The sequence below is a fragment of the Panulirus ornatus genome, chromosome 7, assembly GCF_036320965.1.
Source record: "Panulirus ornatus isolate Po-2019 chromosome 7, ASM3632096v1, whole genome shotgun sequence".
In the NCBI taxonomy this organism is placed as follows: Eukaryota; Metazoa; Arthropoda; class Malacostraca; order Decapoda; family Palinuridae; genus Panulirus; species Panulirus ornatus.
Window position 1 is genome coordinate 27,572,763 of NC_092230.1, and position 20,402 is coordinate 27,593,164.

The 20,402-nt window shown below is 43.0% G+C and overlaps 1 protein-coding gene across 2 annotated transcripts in view; it reads left to right on the forward strand.

The window, feature by feature from the left end:
• Positions 1–5,280, forward strand: part of LOC139749338 (zwei Ig domain protein zig-8-like) — a 141,883-nt gene extending 136,603 nt beyond the window's left edge. For both annotated transcript variants that reach the window (XM_071663059.1, XM_071663060.1), the window contains exon 8: positions 5,034–5,280. In XM_071663059.1, the coding sequence (XP_071519160.1) occupies positions 5,034–5,158 (125 nt within the window). In that variant the 3' untranslated portion in view covers positions 5,159–5,280. The remainder of the gene's footprint in view (positions 1–5,033) is intronic.
• The last annotated feature ends 15,122 nt before the right edge of the window (positions 5,281–20,402 follow it).

Sequence of the window (20,402 nt, forward strand, 5' to 3'; positions counted from 1 at the left end):
ATCCTGACACTAATCAGGCAACAATAAACACGCAACGTTGCGTCACACAATTATAACACTGGCTCACTGGAAAACAGAATGACTGCACGTAAATAGAAATCCACATTCACCTTCTTAACCCGAGACAGGTACGAATCCAGTCTACGTCCTCTCATAACCCTTAATGTTCAGTAACTACAAGAGAGAGAAAACCTTTTGACGAGAAGCAATCAGTGTATGCATCAGAAGGAAGACTGAATCCTGTCGTGTTGTATGATCACCAACCAAAATGGAAATAAGCAGGTTCGAGAGGGATTTAATAGTACCTCACGAGAAAAATCGAGGGCTGGAAGATATGATCTACCGTAAAAGACTCAAAGAACTGCGACTATATAGCAGAGGAAGAGGAGAAAAACGACACGATAATCTACGCATGGCGAGGAGGTATTGGAAGACGTCATGAACTGAAAATTCTCCCAATATAGACGAAAATGAGTTATCAAGTCTGCAAGAATACCATGGAACGTACCACATAATATCAGACAACAATATATGAGAGACCAACAACAAAGCTCGAAAGCCTGTTTCATATATCACCGGGAGAATCAAGAAACATGCATGGAGAAAATACTGGAACATTTAAGAGAAATGTTGATATATGGTTAAAGACATTCTCAGATGAACCCATAACAAATGATTCAGTAATGAATGTGGCGGCAAAGAGATACACTGTTGTACAACAAGAAGAATTGTGGTGAACGCTACGCGCTAGCCCGGCCATTTGGGCAAAATCTCGTAGAAGGTACTCGTAGGTAGGAACCCCTCTCGCTCGTAGCTAATGGGCAGCCATCGACCAGGAAGGTATATTACTCACTCCCTAGGCCTAGGCAGCTGTCTTATCTTTCTGCCTCACCCACACGTGGGCTGCTGGCTTTCACTTTACTCACACGCAATATCTCCATCCCACACATAACCCAACACGGAACTCACACCACACGGTCTTTGCAACGTTAGATTTCCCTGCGCCGGCCCTTCCTTTTGAGCAAACCCTCGTCGGAAGCACTCGTAGCTGGAATGATTTGTAAACGACTGTATCTTCACTCAGAGTTCAACAGAAAAACAAACTAAAAAAAAGAGGAAAAAGTTAAGCCAAAGGCGACACCAACACGATCTCCTCTCTCTCTCTCTCTCTCTCTCTCTCTCTCTCTCTCTCTCTCTCTCTCTCTCTCTCTCTCTCTCTCTCTCACCAGTGATCTTGCTGCAGTGAGTAAGTATGGCTTAGGAAAACACCTCAGTCACTTCCAAACCCTTCCATGCCCACGAGGTACTGAGGACAATCCTTTCCAATCCTCCAGTCACATTCGGGTGTCCTCACATCAACGCTGGTAAAGAAAGGTCATCTCAGATGGCCACATGAAAATGGGAAACCCATTTGGTCGTTCTAACTTTAGATATGGTAATATTATACTTACTGCTGGAATGGAAAGGCTTACCCACTTTCCCTTCTTGGTGCCGATACTTTCCAACCTAATAACTAACCCGGTAATCTCTGGTCACTGAGAGCCTGCTTTTACTGGAATTTGTCGCTAAATTTACTTTATCGCTTTGAATTTCTCTCAGAATCTAGTTACGGTCATTATCACAAAGCTTCCCACCACTGTTCTCAATATACGAGTTGAAGTGGTTTTCTAGCACAGGGATACCATGCAATAACATATACCCCCTAGAAAATCACACACACACACACACACACACACACACACACACACACCACACACACACACACACACATACACGGGAAAGACTCTAAATGGACCCTTAAGTTCTTTTAAAATCCACAGTTCTAATAGTTCCACAGGATGTAATATATTTCCCCCCCCCCCCCCGCTCGGATTATTGGCCCCTCTCAGCATTTACCTCTTGGTTAGAATTAATTTCTTCAATGCCTTCCACAAGTTTGAAATTTTTCTCAGTCCAAAAGATATGATTCATAGATTTCCTTTTTTTTCTTATACTTGGATCGATAATTTCCTGTAGAGGTTACCAGTTCACGTGTGATAGATGTAAGTCGTCCAACGGAGGAGAGAGAGAGAGAGAGAGAGAGAGAGAGAGAGAGAGAGAGAGAGAGAGAGAGAGAGAGAGAGAACTATCTCAAAACTCACGTAAGCATTCAGGCTCTCTCTCTCTCTCTCTCTCTCTCTCTCTCTCTCTCTCTCTCTCTCTCTCTCTCTCTCTGACTTGCCTCCACTAACTTCTCCAAAGCAGTGGTAAGAAACTGTCCCCACCTCCCCTCCCCCCCCAACTGGGTTACATTTTCTCTCAGAACTTGAAAATCCTTGTGACACCAGCGTATTACCGAGTCGTTGCTCTAATACAAGTTGAAGCCTAGACTTTCGTGATTCCTTGTCATGCACGGAGTTATTGTGTGTAGGATGAAACCCCGTGTGTGTGTGTGTGTGTGTGTGTGTGTGTGTGTGTGTGTGTGTGTGTGTGTGTGTGTGGTGTGTGTGTGTGTGTGTGTGTGTGTGTGTGTGTGTGTAAAATTACCTATTCATAATTACCTTTATTCACATTATGGATAGGGATTTCTTTACTCGTGTCGTAAACTTTCTCTACCTAGATACAACTTATTAAACTCCTGTGTGCTGTCCACATTCAGGACCACATAACTCAATTCCGTTCATCCACAACTCTCATACTAAAGAAATATTATATTTCCTCACACCTTTTTTTTTCCCAACAAGTCTCTTGCTCAGTTTCATGTTATGGTCTCTGGTTGTCCTAACTCAGCTGGTTTAAGAACTCACGGGTGTAGTCTGGTGGTACCCCTTACTCTTTCCTCTTCCATGGTGAGCAAATTTATGGCCTTTTGCCTTTTTCCTGTACCTCATCTTTCTCAATTCCGGTATCAACTTTGTTGCTTTCCTCTGCGGCTTCCCTATTGGTTCTTTGTGCTAAAGTGAGGTGACCAATCTTGACATTCTAGTTCTGGCCTGATGTGGGACATGAACAACTTGCTGAATGTCTCCTTATCATTATACTTGAAAAGTATTCTAATATTCGCCAACAGACAGTGTGTCTTCTCTGCTGTTCTCCTAATGTAGGACTCTGGCGACAGGTTAGGGGCGACATCAGCATCCAAGGACCTCGTATACACGGATTTCTGTAGTTTATATCCCGCTCGATAACAGTCATACTGAGGCTCACTTTCCGTGTGTCTTATCCTAAGTAAGGTTATCTTGACTCAGTCAAATTTCATCAACCATATATCACACCAGCTCTGAAGATTATCTAGTTTCCTCTGCTGGTAGGTGCAGTCCTCCTCGCTTTCTACTTCACTCGTGGCTTTGCCTTAATTGGGAAATATGTTCAGGAAGGAGCAAAATTCTTCTGGCAAGTCCTTTACATAGATCAAAAAGACCAATGGTCCCAAGTCAGGACCTTCTGGTCTGCCACTGGTGACCTCAACCCATTTCGAGAAAGGCTCTTATTACATGCCTATTTTCCTCCCTTCTGAAAAGATAACGTATCCATCAAAGTAGTCTCCACGTTATGCCTAACTAAAGATCCACCTTCTTTACCAGCTTCCTACTTGGCAGTGTATCAAATGCCCTGTGGCAGTCCAAATACAGACTATCCACCTTGCTTTGTCACTTGTCTGTAACAGAGCTCACTCTCTCGAAGAAATCTAAGAGGTTCATCATGCATGGCCTACTCTCCTCGTGTTCTATCTCAGGTAGTATCCCTTCTGCAGGAAGTCACAACCTTGCTTTCTGATTATCTCCTCCAGTGCCTTACAGACCACACTCGTTAGGAAGATCGGTGAAACTCATGTGTAAATTGTAGTGTGGCAAGGCGGCTGGAGTGGACGGGATTCCAGTTGAATTTCTCTAGAAAGGGGTTGATGCTGTCGATAATTGGTTCTGCAGGATGTTCAGTGTATTTATAACCTCCTACAAGAATTGATCAGATATTCCACCAGCTGCCTCTCATATTACATTTACATCCAAAACTTTCTCCATATCACATTTATCACTCAGGACTTAAGCCAATTATACCAGTTTACCATCAACCACCCCTACCCCCCCTCCCCTTAACTACGTATGCTTTTGTATGTCCCTCAGTTTAAACCAGGTATTCCTAATCAACAGCCTTTTTCAGCACACAACTCCACAGGCTGTTCAATTTTTCAATCCCACTTGGTACCCTAATACACTGCACTTTATACTCTGAACTGCCACATCACTTACTCTTGCATTCAAATCACCCATCACTATTACTCGATTCTTCACATCAGAATTACTGAGACACTCACTCATTTCCAAAACACACGCCTCTCTTCCGCTTCCAGGTACATAAGCGCTAACAATCTTCCACTTCCCGTAATGTACTTTCTATTCACACACATCAGTTTGAGACTCACTTCCTCACACTCTTTCACATTCCCTAAATGTGAAAGATTCTTCTCTTACCAGAGGTGACAACCCTTCCTTTCTTCTCGCTATTATATTGACCCCAGACTTTACCCCTACTAATTCCCAAATCATTCTTTCCCCTTCCCCTTGAGCTTGATTTTTCTCTCCACCAGAACACACAGGTTCCTCTCCCCAGACATATTACCCGTCTCTCCCTTCTTCTCATCCTGGTTACGTCCACGCACATTTAAGGAGACCATCCTGAGCCTTCGAGGTGGATGTGCACTTCTCACCTGGCTCCTTCTCCATCTTCTAGAAATAAAAATACAAGAAGGGGAGGATTTCCAACCCTACGCTCCCGCCCATCTTAGTTCTCCTTTACGACACGCAGGGAATACAAGGGTAGTATTCTTTCTCCCTTATCCCAAGGTGTATATATATATATATATATATATATATATATATATATATATATATATATATATATATATATATATATATATATATATATATATGTATAAAGTTCGTAGAACTAAATTTCTGCAACATGGTTCCTCACACAGTTACTACCGTAATGTGTCTACAGTCTACGTCCTACCTGCACTGTATGTAGACTAACATGTGTGTGTCGTCCCCCAGGTCAGCACCAGGCAGCAGTCCAGCAGAGTGGCTACAACGCCTCCATCAACGCCACCGAATCGATACAGTTCGTCTTCCTCTTCTGCGCTCTGGGTCACATCTTCGTCACATCACAGTTTCGATGACTGGAGAAAGACAACTGCGACTTTAGTGTACGTTCTGTACCGTGATAACTAATGTTTGTTAAGGAAGACACAATTATCTATATGGAGAATGTATATACTATTTTCGTAAATAAACTTAGTTAAAGGAAGAGAAAGTGTTTCTGTCTCTCCAGCCACAGACACAAGGGTGGGATGAAATTAAAGAGGTTGGAGTTCTTTCAGTTGGTCTCAGAGGCATCTACGCTTCTACAGGAATGGCCTTTTTGAGACAACTCAGAGAATGAGGATTGGTCGTTCAGTTGACCTATGGTGTCAAAATGGAGAAGAGAATTGCTCTTATATGTGACCCCAGCACTTGCCCTAACACCGGGGAACATCAATAACGGACTCCCAAAAGTAAAGGAGTCCAAGAGTCAGATATGAATCCATAATAATAAGGGTACAAATAAAAGTATTAAAGAAATTTTAGACAATTTCAATATAGAATCTCACAGGCTCTTTAAGTCATTACCTCTTTCTCATAGAGCTTCCTTCATAATGGCATTCTACACTATTTGGTTGCAAAATACTGTTAGCAGTATATTTCGTAAGTGTAATATATAAAGGTGGTATATTCAAAAGCCTTTGAGTACGTTCATGGAATTTTAAAAATCCTACGAATTCCCATGAGAGAAAAATCATGCAATGAAAGTTGTGAAAGTCTATTAGAGATTTTCTTTCAGACAGGATGCAAAACATTTTTTCATCCACTTTTTCATCAGTGTGATGGCAGGACGGGTGGATGGATGGGGAAGGAGGCTGCATATCATCAACAAGCTTCTTGAGTCTTGGTTTTGCCACACTCAGCGCATCGCAGGTTGTGCTCCACCTCCACTCTACTCAGGTACTTTGCTTTGATGTGAAGCTGAGAAACACCAGCCTCACAGATCACATAAGACGTGGTGGAACACCTGGTCACATAAGAGGTCGGGGAACAACACCAGGTCACATGAGGTGGTGGAATACCAGGTCACATAAGAAGTAGCGGAACACCAGGTCACATAAGAGGGGGTGGAGCACCAGGTCACATACGAGGTGGTGGAACACCAGGTCACATAGGAAGTGGGGGAACACCAGGTCACATAAGAGGTGGCGGAACACCAGGTCACATAAGAGATGGCGGAACACCAGGTCACATAAGAAGTGGCGGAACACAAGGTCACATAAGAGGTGGTGGAACACCAGGTCACATAGGAAGTGGGGGAACACCAGGTCACATAAGAGATGGCGGAACACCAGGTCACATAAGAGATGGCGGAACACCAGGTCACATAAGAAGTGGCGGAACACAAGGTCACATAAGAGGTGGTGGAACACCAGGTCACATAAGAGGTAGCGGAACACCAGGTCACATAAGAGGCGGTGGAACACCAGGTCACATAAGGGGTGGCGGAACACCAGGTCACATAAGAGGTGGCGGAACACCATGTCACATAAGAGGTAGCGGAAACACCAGGTCACATAAGAAGTGGCGAAACACCAGGTCACATAAGAGGTGGTGGAACACCAGGTCACACAGGAGGTGGTGGAACACCAGGTCACATAACAGGTGGTGGAACACCAGGTCACATAAGGGGTGGCGGAACACCAGGTCACATAAGAGGTGGCGGAACACCATGTCACATAAAAGGTGGCGGAACACCAAGTCACATAAGAGGTGGCGGAAACACCAGGTCACATAAGAGGTGGCGAAACACCAGGTCACATAAGAGGTGGTGGAACACCAGGTCACACAGGAGGTGGTGGAACACCAGGTCACATAAGAGGCGGTGGAACACCAGGTCACATAAGGGGTGGCGGAACACCAGGTCACATAAGAGGCGGTGGAACACCAGGTCACATAAGGGGTGGCGGAACACCAGGTCACATAAGGGGTGGCGGAACACCAGGTCACATTGTAATGATATACATTTATTATAATTAGCCTCCTGCAGGGGCTCCTGCGGGCACAGGATGAACTCCTCTGAGGCGTGAAGCTCTTCCACGAGACTGTGTTCTCTTTTGTCAGGTGACGACGATGCAGCCTCGCCCAGAGTGACTTTTCACTCTCCGTGTAACCTCCAGCAGGAGGAGTCCAGCAGTAAATAAGCTTATTATCAATAATATATATATATATATATATATATATATATATATACATATATATATACATGTATATATACATATATATATACATATATATGTATATATACATATATATATACATATATAGTTTGAATGGAGAAAAACTGGAGGAAGTGAAGTGTTTTAGATATCTGGGAGTGGATCTGTCAGCGGATGGAACCATGGAAGCGGAAGTGGATCATAGGGTGGGGGAGGGGGCGAAAATTTTGGGAGCCTTGAAAAATGTGTGGAAGTCGAGAACATTATCTCGGAAAGCAAAAATGGGTATGTTTGAAGGAATAGTGGTTCCAACAATGTTGTATGGTTGCGAGACGTGGGCTATGGATAGAGTTGTGCGCAGGAGGATGGATGTGCTGGAAATGAGATGTTTGAGGACAATGTGTGGTGTGAGGTGGTTTGATCGAGTAAGTAACGTAAGGGTAAGAGAGATGTGTGGAAATAAAAAGAGCGTGGTTGAGAGAGCAGAAGAGGGTGTTTTGAAATGGTTTGGGCACATGGAGAGAATGAGTGAGGAAAGATTGACCAAGAGGATATATGTGTCGGAGGTGGAGGGAACGAGGAGAAGAGGGAGACCAAATTGGAGGTGGAAAGATGGAGTGAAAAAGATTTTGTGTGATCGGGGCCTGAACATGCAGGAGGGTGAAAGGAGGGCAAGGAATAGAGTGAATTGGAGCGATGTGGTATACAGGGTTTGACGTGCTGTCAGTGGATTGAATCAAGGCATGTGAAGCGTCTGGGGTAAACCATGGAAAGCTGTGTAGGTATGTATATTTGCGTGTGTGGACGTGTGTATGTACATGTGTATGGGGGGGGGGGGGGGTTGGGCCATTTCTTTCGTCTGTTTCCTTGCGCTACCTCGCAAACGCGGGTTACAGCGACAAAGTATAAAAAAAAAAAAAAAAAAAAAAAAAAAAAATATATACATATATATATATATATATATATATATATATATATATATATATATATATATATATATATATATATATATATATACATATATATATCCCTGGGGATAGGGGAGAAAGAATACTTCCCACGTATTCCCCGCGTGTCGTAGAGGGCGACTAAAAGGGAAGGGAGCGGGGGGCTGGAAATCCTCCCCTCTCGTTTTCAATTTTCCAGAAGAAGAAACAGAGAAGGGGACCAAGTGAGGATATTCCCTTAAAGACTTAGTCATCTGTTCTTAACGCTGTCTCGCGAATTGTATGAAAAAAAAAAAAAGAAAAAAAAAAAAAAAAATATATATATATATATATATATATATATATATTTATATATATATATATATATATATATATATATATATATATATATATATATATATATATATATATATATATATATATATATATTTGGCGGGGTGGCGACGAGAATGGATGAAGGCAGCAAGTATAAATATGTACATGTGTATACATGTCTGTGTATGTATATGTATGTATACGTTGAAATGTACAGGTATGTGTATGTGCGTGTGTGGGCGTTTATGTATATACATGTGTATGTGGGTGGGTTGGGCCATTCTGTTTCCTTGCGCTACCTCGCTGACGCGGGAGACGGCGATGAAGTATGATAAAAAATAATGTATATCACCACACGTTTTTCTTCATCCTCAGTCAAATCACACAACATGATACAACACAAACATCAATATAATGAACAGAAACGTAAGTGATTCACATCTTGGAGTGTTATGGTTGTGACCGCGAACGAAGATTATATCTAGAAGTGCACTCCACGTTTCCCCTGCAGACAATGGCGGGGAAGATTTTCCTCGGTTCTCTCGCACCTGAGGTGGGCGGGTCACGTGACGATGGGGAGTGAGATCATGGGGGGTATAGATAAGAATAGTCCTAAGATCCAGCATAGGTCCTGCTGCACGTTGATGATGCAGGATGGGTTACATTCTCCTTTGTTAATGGGTTTAGTTATTTGTGGCCTTGCAGGACTATGTAGTTTCAGTGTTCCAGCGTAAGGTTGGCGTGTGAGAGTTATATGATACGTGGTAGCCTACATCACTGGAGGCCTAGGGCTTTGAAGGTGGGCTATCAGTTGACGGCTTGAGTGATGTAGTAGTCATACCAAAGTTTATATTTCACAATAACTTTGAAGTATATAACCTGTTTCTACACCGGGGTTTTCTGCAAGAACCAGATGCCTCCTACCTTGCCAACAGAACAGAAGACAGTGAACATGAATGTTGCACGTGTCTGAGACAGACTCAAATCATCTCCTACAAAAACAAAAACAAACAAAAAATTTATACGAGTAACAACCTCACGCTCGACAATAGCTTTATGCATTTATACCAATGCATTTTGATAGCTACTCCTGCCCAGCTGATTGTTATAAAGTGCAAAACAATATGCACTACTCTGGTATGATTACCACATCACTTAGCCTACGATAAAATGCTGCATAAACATAAGCGTACAAAACAGAGGTACGCACAGAAAAATATATAAAAACGCAAACACACGAAAGAAAGTAAAATAGCCAGACACATATACATACAGGGCTCCATGTAAAACTCCCTCCCATACAGATCACGTAGGTAATTACACACAGGAAGTGAAACTTTAGGAAATATGTGCATAGTAGTGTTGAAAATCTATAACCCTCCAAAGAATTTTAACGATCCAGAACAAACATAAAACTATACGAATGAAGAGACAGCCAGAATAGTGTATGAAGCAGCGAAACATGTACCTCTCAGAGAAGGTAAAGTGTTGATAACGAAGATTTCAATCATAAGGAGATACTGGATTCTCATGGTGACAGAGAGTCATGAAGACACAATTCCTTTGAGCGTAAAGACGAAAATTTCTTAAACCAGCATTTGAATAAACACACCAGAATGATGGGGACCGATCCTCATTATTAGATCGTAACTCCACACAGACTAGCATGGATGCTGACAATATAATGTATGATATACCATTTGGAAAAAGTAACCATGTGATGCTTAGAAAAATGAAATTGAAAAAGCAGGTATGAGACAGGACTTAAAAAAAGGGGATATAACCGTGGAAATTACACAGAACTTAACAATTTCTATGTTAACACAGATTAGAAGTGGACTTATTGAGCTAAAAAAACCTGGGTATTGTGGTGAGAGTTTCGGTGAAAATTAGAATGAAGGAGTAAGAATATAGGTCACTTCACCCTTAAATACAGAAGTAAGATTAAAGAGATGGAGGAATGATTCAGTATATGTCAAATTGAATTGCTACCAGACCGCAATGTTCACTGCTTAATAATGACTCTATAATTAAGTACGTGGATCAGATGTTCAATAAACTGTTATCAATCAAAGCCAAATTAGATTACAATACTGAACATTGGTCACAAGAAAGCATAAAGATCTAACAGAGAAGGTCCAGAGGAGGGTAACAAAAGATGGTTCCTGAAATATGAGAGGCGGGTTTACGAGGGAGAGAGAGGCTGGAGGCTATAACGATGCTCACCTAAGAAATGAAAATAATAAGAGAAGACTTCATCACAACCCTCAAGTCTCGAAACCATTGTTATTAGCGACACCCTTAGCCACCGAGCTCAGGAAATATAATACTGGATACAATATTTTGTATACTCCTTTTGCAAGGGGAAATGGTTATCAAAGTTCATATGCACTTTGTTTGTATATATATATATATATATATATATATATATATATATATATATATGTGTGTGTGTGTGTGTGTGTGTGTGTGTGTGTATATATATATAAGCCACACATTGTAGTGGACGCTGTGAAGACAGACCAAACTGATCTCACTGTTGCTCCAGTCCAAACGTTTCGACCGTTTCCAGCGTGCCCGTCCAGTGAACGATAGCAATCTGATCAGATGATGATAGCTATCGTATACCATAACGAAAACAGCAAGAAGAAGCAGACGCTGAAGAAGATGGACGACCTACCTGAGGAAACTGTGAAATTAATAGGAATGGTCAGATATGGGACGGTGGGCGGGGGTGTGGTGGGTCTCTCTCTCTCTCTCTCTCTCTCTCTCTCTCTCTCTCTCTCTCTCTCTCTCTCTCTCTCTCTCTCTCTCTCTCTATCCAGTTACTACTATAGATCTCATGTCGATACAGCAGCCATAAGTTGTACAGGGGGCTCAGTTCAATGGTGTGTGTGTGTGTGTGTGTGTGTGTGTGTGTGTCGCCACATAAATCTTATAAAAAAAACTTTCTCTCTTCTCCACCCTCCTGGCCAGCCAGGCTGCTCCTCGGTCACGCCAGCGTTCACCACTACACACGGGTTCCCACAACCCGCGGCTAGGAGTGCAGGCTGGAGTGCCACGGAACATGAGAAGTGAAATAATTACACACAACTTAATTTTTTCCACACAAAAAATACCGCTCTCCATTTTTTACTAAGTTCAGCTTTTTATCTTTCCGTCAACAAACATGTTATCTTTCATCCTTTTATGGCGTTGTGGCCTGCGTGTTTAATCCCGTTCCTGAACAAGGTATCGTTTCCAGGTCATCTTCCCGCACGATGTCTGGAGGTTTCAGGTCGCCAGCGGTGGTGGAGATAGCAAAGCTTCACCTATAATGATTTTCCGGTTATCGTTGCATTCTTATCTCCGTCCTGAGGTGGGGGTTATTGGGCGGGGGGGAGGGTTACCTAAACAATCTTACTTTTAGAGGTTCTGTCTTGAGAATATGACGGTCCTCCTACAGGGATGTCGTAATAGGTCGATGTCAGATCGAGGAAAACCATCTCAAAAGCTTCGTTCTACTAGTCTTTACAGCGTCTCTGGTTTGATGATCTTGCACACCACCTGGGCAAGAGGGTGGTCTTCAACTGGCTTGACACTTGGTCTCGTCATTTCAAATCTTCTGATATCACCTTGATATGGTCTTCCTGCCGCGATGTCTGTTGTGTGGTGTAAAGACCACTAAAAGGTCCTCCAACACTGGCAACCTTCTCTTTTCCACCTGGTAAACCCTGCCTTTTCCCAGTAAAGGTTTACGTCAATTATTCACACCAAGGAAGCAAGTGTAGCTGTGCGGCGAGCTCAGCAACCGGCATCCTCTTATTATTCACGACACTGAGAGTGGCAGAGGTAAGTGCAGACCTAGTCCATACATGAGAACTAATGCACCACAGCCTCGGCTTAACCGACTTTCAACAAACTAACTCATTGTTTCCTTCGCTCATCGAGAACCATCTTTTTTTTCTAGATGACAGCACCAAAGTTCAAAAAGAAACGGGGGAAAAAAAATAATGTATTCCGACCACATCTACGAACCACCTTTCAAATGATAGACGAAGTGACCGACCGCTTTAACATGCGATTCGGAGCAACAAATACTGCAAAAGCTTAGAGGCCAACGAGAACTCATCCCTGCCGGAGTCTGCCGACTCCAGCCGAATTGGGTCATGCAATTTACGCCATATCCACGATCACTCCTCGTGATGTCAAAGCCACGGTTAAGTCAAAGACCAAGCACAAAGCCTCAGGGCGGAGGAAGATCGATAAAACGATATTGGAAAACCTTACCCAAGTATGATGTTCTTGTTCCTTTGCCAACGTTTTTACCGCTAGACGCTCAAGAGACCATTGCCCAAGTAATTCTAAGGAAGCCATTGTAGGAATGATCCTACAGGCAAAAAGAAAATGGCAAAAAAACAGAAAATTTAAAACCCACGTCACATGCGAAAAATATAAGAAAAAAAGGGGTTACCAGCAGCAGCCTCAAAATAAAATTAGAATCTTACTTGACTGAGCGATAAAAGGAACGCCAACACGCCCACAGAACTAACCACTGTGACGCCACAGCCTTTAAGGAAACACCTGACACGAGAAAAAGATACAAGGCTTACGTGAGGTCAGCAAAGCATATGACACGGTGCGGTACAGCGGTCTCATCATATCATCACATCTGATTTACCTTCGCCTCTCACACACACACACTGTGCACATTCCTGGACGGCAGATGCAATGCACCAAGGTTAAGTAGGACACGTTAAGTAGGACACGTTTGTTTCGTTTACTGTCTAAACTCTTGCCATGAGACAACGACATCCTCTCACCCGCAAGTAGAGATCCTCTACCTACCTCAAGGCTTTCAGCTTCACCATAGGGAATGGGTGAATTCCTCCCATAAGGATGGTGAGGGGATTGAAGCGCTTATGTTCTCTATTTTCAGTGATCTAGAGCAAATTATCTCCCGCCCTACCCATATTCCTGACTGCTGCGACCACTCTCCTGATATTCTGAATATGTTTTGCATCTCCAGTCCATCCTACTGTAACTACACAATCTCGCACACACCTGGCTCATCTGATCACAGTCTCATAAATATATATATTTCAACAGCACCTTCCCCTCCGTCAGTCCCTTCTAAGCGTAAATGCTGACACCTGAAACAAAGCTGACTGGAATAACTAACGTAACTTCTTTTCCCACTTTCCTTGAGTAAATTACTGTCTCTTATGTGGTGATGCTTCTGTCTCCGCCAGACGCATAGCATAGGTTATTATTGTGAGAATAAAGGCATTTATACTCTCTTCCTCCAAGACGACCTCTTTATCCAATCCATGGTTCAACCGTTCCTATTCTGAGGCACATCGGGCTTGGAAAAATCTCCTTCCTCTGGCTACCATTCAGCTTTTATCACTGCCCGTAATCGCTGCAAGCGCGTTATCCGCGAGACAGAGAGTTCCTTTATTCAAGAGAAGTGCGATCACCTCTCCTCGTCATCCACTGATAGGTCTTTCTGGTCTTTGGTTAAGAGCATCTCTGGCAACTTTTGTCGCTCTACCTTTCCTTCACCCTTCCACGTTCTGGCGGTACTATAGCCGTCTCTCCCGTAGACAAAGCAACTCTCTTTCGTTACTGTTTCTCCGTCTCTCCCGTAGACAAAGCAACTCTCTTTCGTTACCGTTTCTCCTCTAACTCCATCGTGGATGACTAACATCCCTTCACTCCCTGATACTCCTCTTACTAATCCTATGCCCCTCTCCGTAACCTCTTAATTTTCCAAAAGACAGCTTCCCCCTATGGACACAGGAAAGGCTTATTATGGTCCTGATAGCATCCATCCCCATATACTGAAAGAGTGTGCCTTTGAACCTGCACGTGTGTTTGCTCATCTGCTCCGTTTCTGTTTAAAACTACAACTTATCCTTCTTCATGGAATCATGCTTTGGTACATCCCATTCTGTAGAAAGGTGGCCGCTCTAACCATTCGAACTACCGTCCTGTTGTTTTGACAACTGCCATTTACGAAGTTTTTGAATCCCTCCTCAACTCCCAAATCGTTAGACACCTTGAATCTCACAGTCTTATCTCTGATCACCAGTATGGCTTCCTTATGGCGAGATCCATTGGTGATATTCTCTCCTATCATACTAATGTCTTGTCATCATTCCTAAATGAATTTTGGGAATCTCAAATAGTTTCCCTTGATATGTCCAAAGCTTTTGTCAGGGTGTGGCATCGGGGTCTCGTCTCCAAGCTCCCTTCATATGGCTTCCCTCCTTCACTTTGCTCCCTTATATCTAGTTTTGGCCGATCTATCTCTGTGGTTTTTCATGGATCAGCCTCTTTCCCTTTCTCCACCAACAGTAGTGTCCCTAAGGGTTCAGTTCTGTCTCCTAAACATTTTCTCACTTTTATCAACAATTTCCTATCTTCCACAAATAACCAAGTGCACTCATACGCTAACTCAACATTGCATTCCTCCACATCCCTCAGTTCTGCTCCTTCTTCTCTCACATGATCTGCATCTCTTCTCGATACAACTTCCTCGATAAACTCAAACTAGGAGAGGATACCTCAGTGGGGTAGATGAAATCTGGTTGAGTTTAATGCTTCTAAGACCCAGTTTCTACCCATCGTTCTACCGTAAATTCCTCACAAATTTCCTATTTCACTTAACGGTTCTGTAATTCCACCTCTTGACTCAATGAACATATTTGGTATTACTGTAACATCTATTCAGTTTTGGAAACTCAACATTATGAAAATAGCTAAGTCTGCCTCTAAGAAACTTGGAGCCCTGTTTAGATGTCGAAATTTCTGCCGAACAGCTGCTCCGTTTATACAAAGAATAGATCCGTCCCTGTATGGAGTACTGCCTCACATCTGGGTTCATCTGGGTTGGTTTTAGTTCTGCATCCTTAATTGACAAAGTTTAGTCGAAAGTGGTCCGGTCCTCCCAAGCTAACTTCAAAACTTGACCCACTTGCCCTATACAACAATGTTGGTTCACTTTCCCTCTTCTATAGATATTACTTTGGTTTTTGTTCGTGAGCTGGCTCCTTGTGTGCCCCCAACGTTAGCTAGACCATGCAATACCCTGCAAGGTGCTGAGTCGCAGGATTACTGTGTGGCCGCTGACAACTCAAAGGTGTGCCATTTTGATTACTGTTTCTTTCTCTACACCTCGAAGCTTTGGAACTCTCTACCCTCTCATGTCTTTCCCAGTAACTAGGACCTGGCACATTCTAAAAGACAGGATTCTCACTTCCTCCAAAATTCGAAAATAATTTCCCTTGTCTCTTCATTTTCCCTTCATTAATCATTCTGTATTCCCATTCAGGCCCGGCCTTGATGTGGACTCTTTCGTTCGTGACTGTGGAACCCTCGTGACCCTGGAACCTCCAACGTAAAATGACAAAAAATATCCTCCACTGTCCAGTAATACTGATGGCCAAAGTTGAAGTGTGGCCTGTGCTGATGAAATGGTAATGGCAGGAGACCATTCCTGCGAGAGGAACTTCTGGATAACTGGAGGAAGTGCATATATATATATATATATATATATATATATATATATATATATATATATATATATATATATATATATATACCCTGAACATGCAGGAGGGTGAGGGGAGGGCAGGGAGTGGAGTGAGTTGGAGCGGTGTGGTATACCGGGGTTGACGTGCTGTCAGTGGATTGAATCAAGGCATGTGAAGCGTCTGGGGTAAACCATGGAAAGCTGTGTAGGTATGTATATTTGCGTGTGTGGACGTATGTATATACATGTGTATGGGGGAGGGGTTGGGCCATTTCTTTCGTCTGTTTCCTTGCGCTACCTCGCAAACGCGGGAGACAGCGACAAAGTATAAAAAAAAAAAAAAAAAAAAAATATATATATATATATATATATATATATATATATATATATATATATATATACATATATATATATATATATTGGAAAGGATCACAATTTTGCGCGCGATCAAGATATTCCTATGAGTCCACGGGGAAAATGAAACACGAAAAGTTCCCAAGTGCACTTTCGTGTAATAATCACATCATCAGGGGAGACACAAGAGAGAAATATAACAGTTGATATACATCGAAGAGACGTCCTAGCTTCGTCTCTTCGATGTATATCAATTGACTGTTATATTTCTCTCTTGTGTCTCCCCTGATGATGTGATTATTACACGAAAGTGCACTTGGGAACTTTTCGTGTTTCATTTTCCCCGTGAACTCACAGGAATATATATATAGTAGGGAAGAAACGGACTACGGTGGCCTCATGCACTTAATGTGGATCAACTGCCTCCAGATAGGTTGAAATTCTTGACAGTTATCAGACCTTTAAAATAAACAGCTAACGTTAGGAAATGTCGGGGTTATAACCCGTGACGAAACAAATTACTGCAGTACCTTCGCTATTTATTCTACCGCCTGGCTCAGCGTCCGACAACGAACTGCCTTTAGACTTAGCAGCGAACACATTGTTCGGACGCTATTAACCGGAGTCTTGCCTTCAACATTACGAGGCTCAGCTTGGACAAGCAACCTCTTTACAGTATCACAGTGGTTGTAGACCGTATCAACTCCTTCGTATAATAGTCTCAAAATGATGTTTTTCACTATACAGAACATCATATCAATATACATCTCAACTAGTAACAGCATCTAACCAGAAAAGAAACGAGAGATTCAGATATTCTTTGTGTTGAATAAAGACGTCGACCACACATTTTGTAAAAACCGAAGACCTTAGATGTGATTTCTCTTTCCCCCCTGAAGATGACAGAAATAAATTAAAGGATTCCATGAAAGCCACAGTGTTTCAGATGTGACAATACCATACAACTCTGCAAGAAGATTAGGCCACTTTACTTTGTGTTACCCAGGACCTTTTGAAAGTTCCTGCACCCCAAGGCTACGCTGCGTCCTGTAGCAGGGAGATACAGGCTCGTTGGGAGAAAAAAGTTCATAGACTGCACTCCCAATGATATATATATATTTTTTTGCTTTGTCGCTGTCTCCCGCGTTTGCGAGGTAGCGCAAGGAAACAAACGAAAGAAATGGCCCAACCCACCCCCATACACATGTATATACACACGTCCACACACGCAAATATACATACCTACACCGCTTTCCATGGTTTACCCCAGACGCTTCACATGCCCTGATTCAATCCACTGACAGCACGTCAACCCCGGTATACCACATCGCTCCAATTCACTCTATTCCTTGCCCTCCCTCCACCCTCCTGCATGTTCAGGCCCCGATCACACAAAATCTTTTTCACTCCATCTTTCCACTTCCAATTTGGTCTCCCTCTTCTCCTCGTTCCCTCCACCTCCGACACATATATCCTCTTGGTCAATCTTTCCTCACTCATTCTCTCCATGTGCCCAAACCATTTCAAAACACCCTCTTCTGGTCTCTCAACCACGCTCTTTTTATTTCTACACATCTCTTTTACCCTTACGTTACTTACTCGATCAAACCACCTCACACCACACATTGTCCTAAAACATCTCATTTCCAGCACATCCATCCTCCTGCGCACAATATATATATATATTATATATATATTGGCACCAACTCCCTGCCAGATATCAATACGATGCCCAAGGAACAAACTTCTGTTCGTGAAGGTACAATAACTCAGAAATTTTTGGAACGAGATTCCAAACTGCTTGAGCCTGACTGCCCTCTGGCTCCAAGGTGTCGAATGTATGAGAGCACAACATCCCTTCTCTTAACTATAAATGGCGTTCCCCATGTCAGCGACTCATTGTCCAAAGACAATATCACACCAACGCTGACGCAATACTGATGCCCAGCAATGACGCAAGGCGATACTACAAGTCTCTCGTCTCGTATACATTTGCGATATGAAGCGTAGTCATCTTTAGAAACCTCAGTGATGTTACGGGAAGAAAACACGAAAACTAGCCTTGCGTTGATAATGACCAATAACGCTTATGGCGTAGCCCCACCAGCAGAAGCAGCAACAGCAGCAGCAGCAGCAGTAGTAGTAGTAGTAGTAGTAGTAACGGTAGAAGCAGCAGGGAGGAGAATGGTTCCTCGCATCTAATGAATGTTATTAAAACAATATTTCACACCTGGTGCTCGCCAGCACATGGTGGGTAGGAGGGCTGCCTCAGCCACACGCCGCTGTTCACGATACAACAACAACTAGCCAGTTGTCGCCAGCTGTCTGCTGTACGTACGAGAGTATCCCGGATGTGCGAGAGTATCCCGGATGTGCTAGAGTATTCCGGATGTGCGAGAGTATTCCGGATGTGCGAGAGTATACCGGGTCTACGAGAGTGACCCGGATGTACGAGAGTATCCCGGATTAACGAGAGTGACCCGGATTTATGAGAGTACCCCGGATTAACGAGAGTGACCCGGATGTACAAGAGTATCCCGGATTAAGGAGAGTGACCCGGATTTATGAGAGTATCCCGGATTTAAGAGATTATCCAGGATGTAAGAAAGTATTTCTTATTCATGAGTATCTCGGATTTCAGAATGTTACCCTGAATATGATAATGATTTTGCGATATTAATGAGAATATTGCACCAGTTTTAACGGGATTTTAACTTTTAGATACGGAATTCATTAAGTGTATATTTGGAACTATCTTCTCATGTCTTTCCCAGTAATTATGACCAGCCACATTCTAAAAGGTATGTTTTTCACTTTCTCCAAATTTCGTAAATACTTTACCCTGTCTCTTCTTTCTTCCGTTTCATTAACTTCTCTATAGTTCAACTTAGGCTCGGCCTTGATGTACACTTTCGTCCGTGACTGGAGCCTCCAACGTAAAAAGAAAAAAAAAACCTTGTGAACTACTTACAGTAGCGAAGGTTCTTACAAACTTTCCTATTCCAACATTTCAACAACCAGTTGTTCCTGATATGATGAGCCATATATGTGCGTTGTATCTTAGGCTTACTGAGTTAATGATATCGACCGGCCGCGCGCGCGGCAAACGTCAAGAACAAAAGGAATTCCTTTTTCGTTTTAATTACCTGTCATGTGACTAACACACACACACACACACACACACAAGATGTTAATTATAAATCATACTGTGATTTCAGGATTACTGTCCTGTACAGCAAGTTATAAGACATTAAGAGACACCAATTGTTCTAGTACACGTTGGTGTATCTAAAATGGTTGTGTAGTATTCTGGTTTACCTATGTGGGTGGTGATGGTGGTATTACCGACCAAACTCGACCTTATTATCACAATGTTTCCGTTCTCAAATGCTACACAGTCATCAGTTCCTTATGGTCTCTAATAACACATACATGGAAGTTTCTGATTTGTTGATAGTAACACTAATTAGGACGGAGACAGACCTAATGAAAGTTAATCATACTTGTGCGCTTAACGAGGGCTTAGCCGTCCTTTATATTTTGTCGTGGACGGAACGATGTTCAAACAGCCCCCTCAGCTGGTTCAATGACACACAGCCACAGCACCTGGTCCGCGTCCTCAGGGGGTCTGGTGTCTCCTACCTCCCGCCCCACAGCACATAATGACCCACGGGTTCATGCCACAGCCCTTGGTCGGTCAGTCAATGACATCCAGCTCATGGCGTGCCTACACCCAGTTACCCACCATTACGCTCCTGTATGTGTATTCAGGGAGGGAGAGGGAGGGAGGGAGGTGGGTCACCTGTCATGCAAAAGCTTGCAGCCTGGGCAGTCAGTGACCGGTAACGGCTCACACGGTAGGACGTCTTCTCGGGGCTCCGTAGGTCTTCTTAGGTTCACCGGGCCTTTGTCCACCACGGGTCCTTATCACACCGACGGCCTGCTGTGTCTCCTCCGGGATTCTTATGTATTCCCCATCGACGAGACCTTG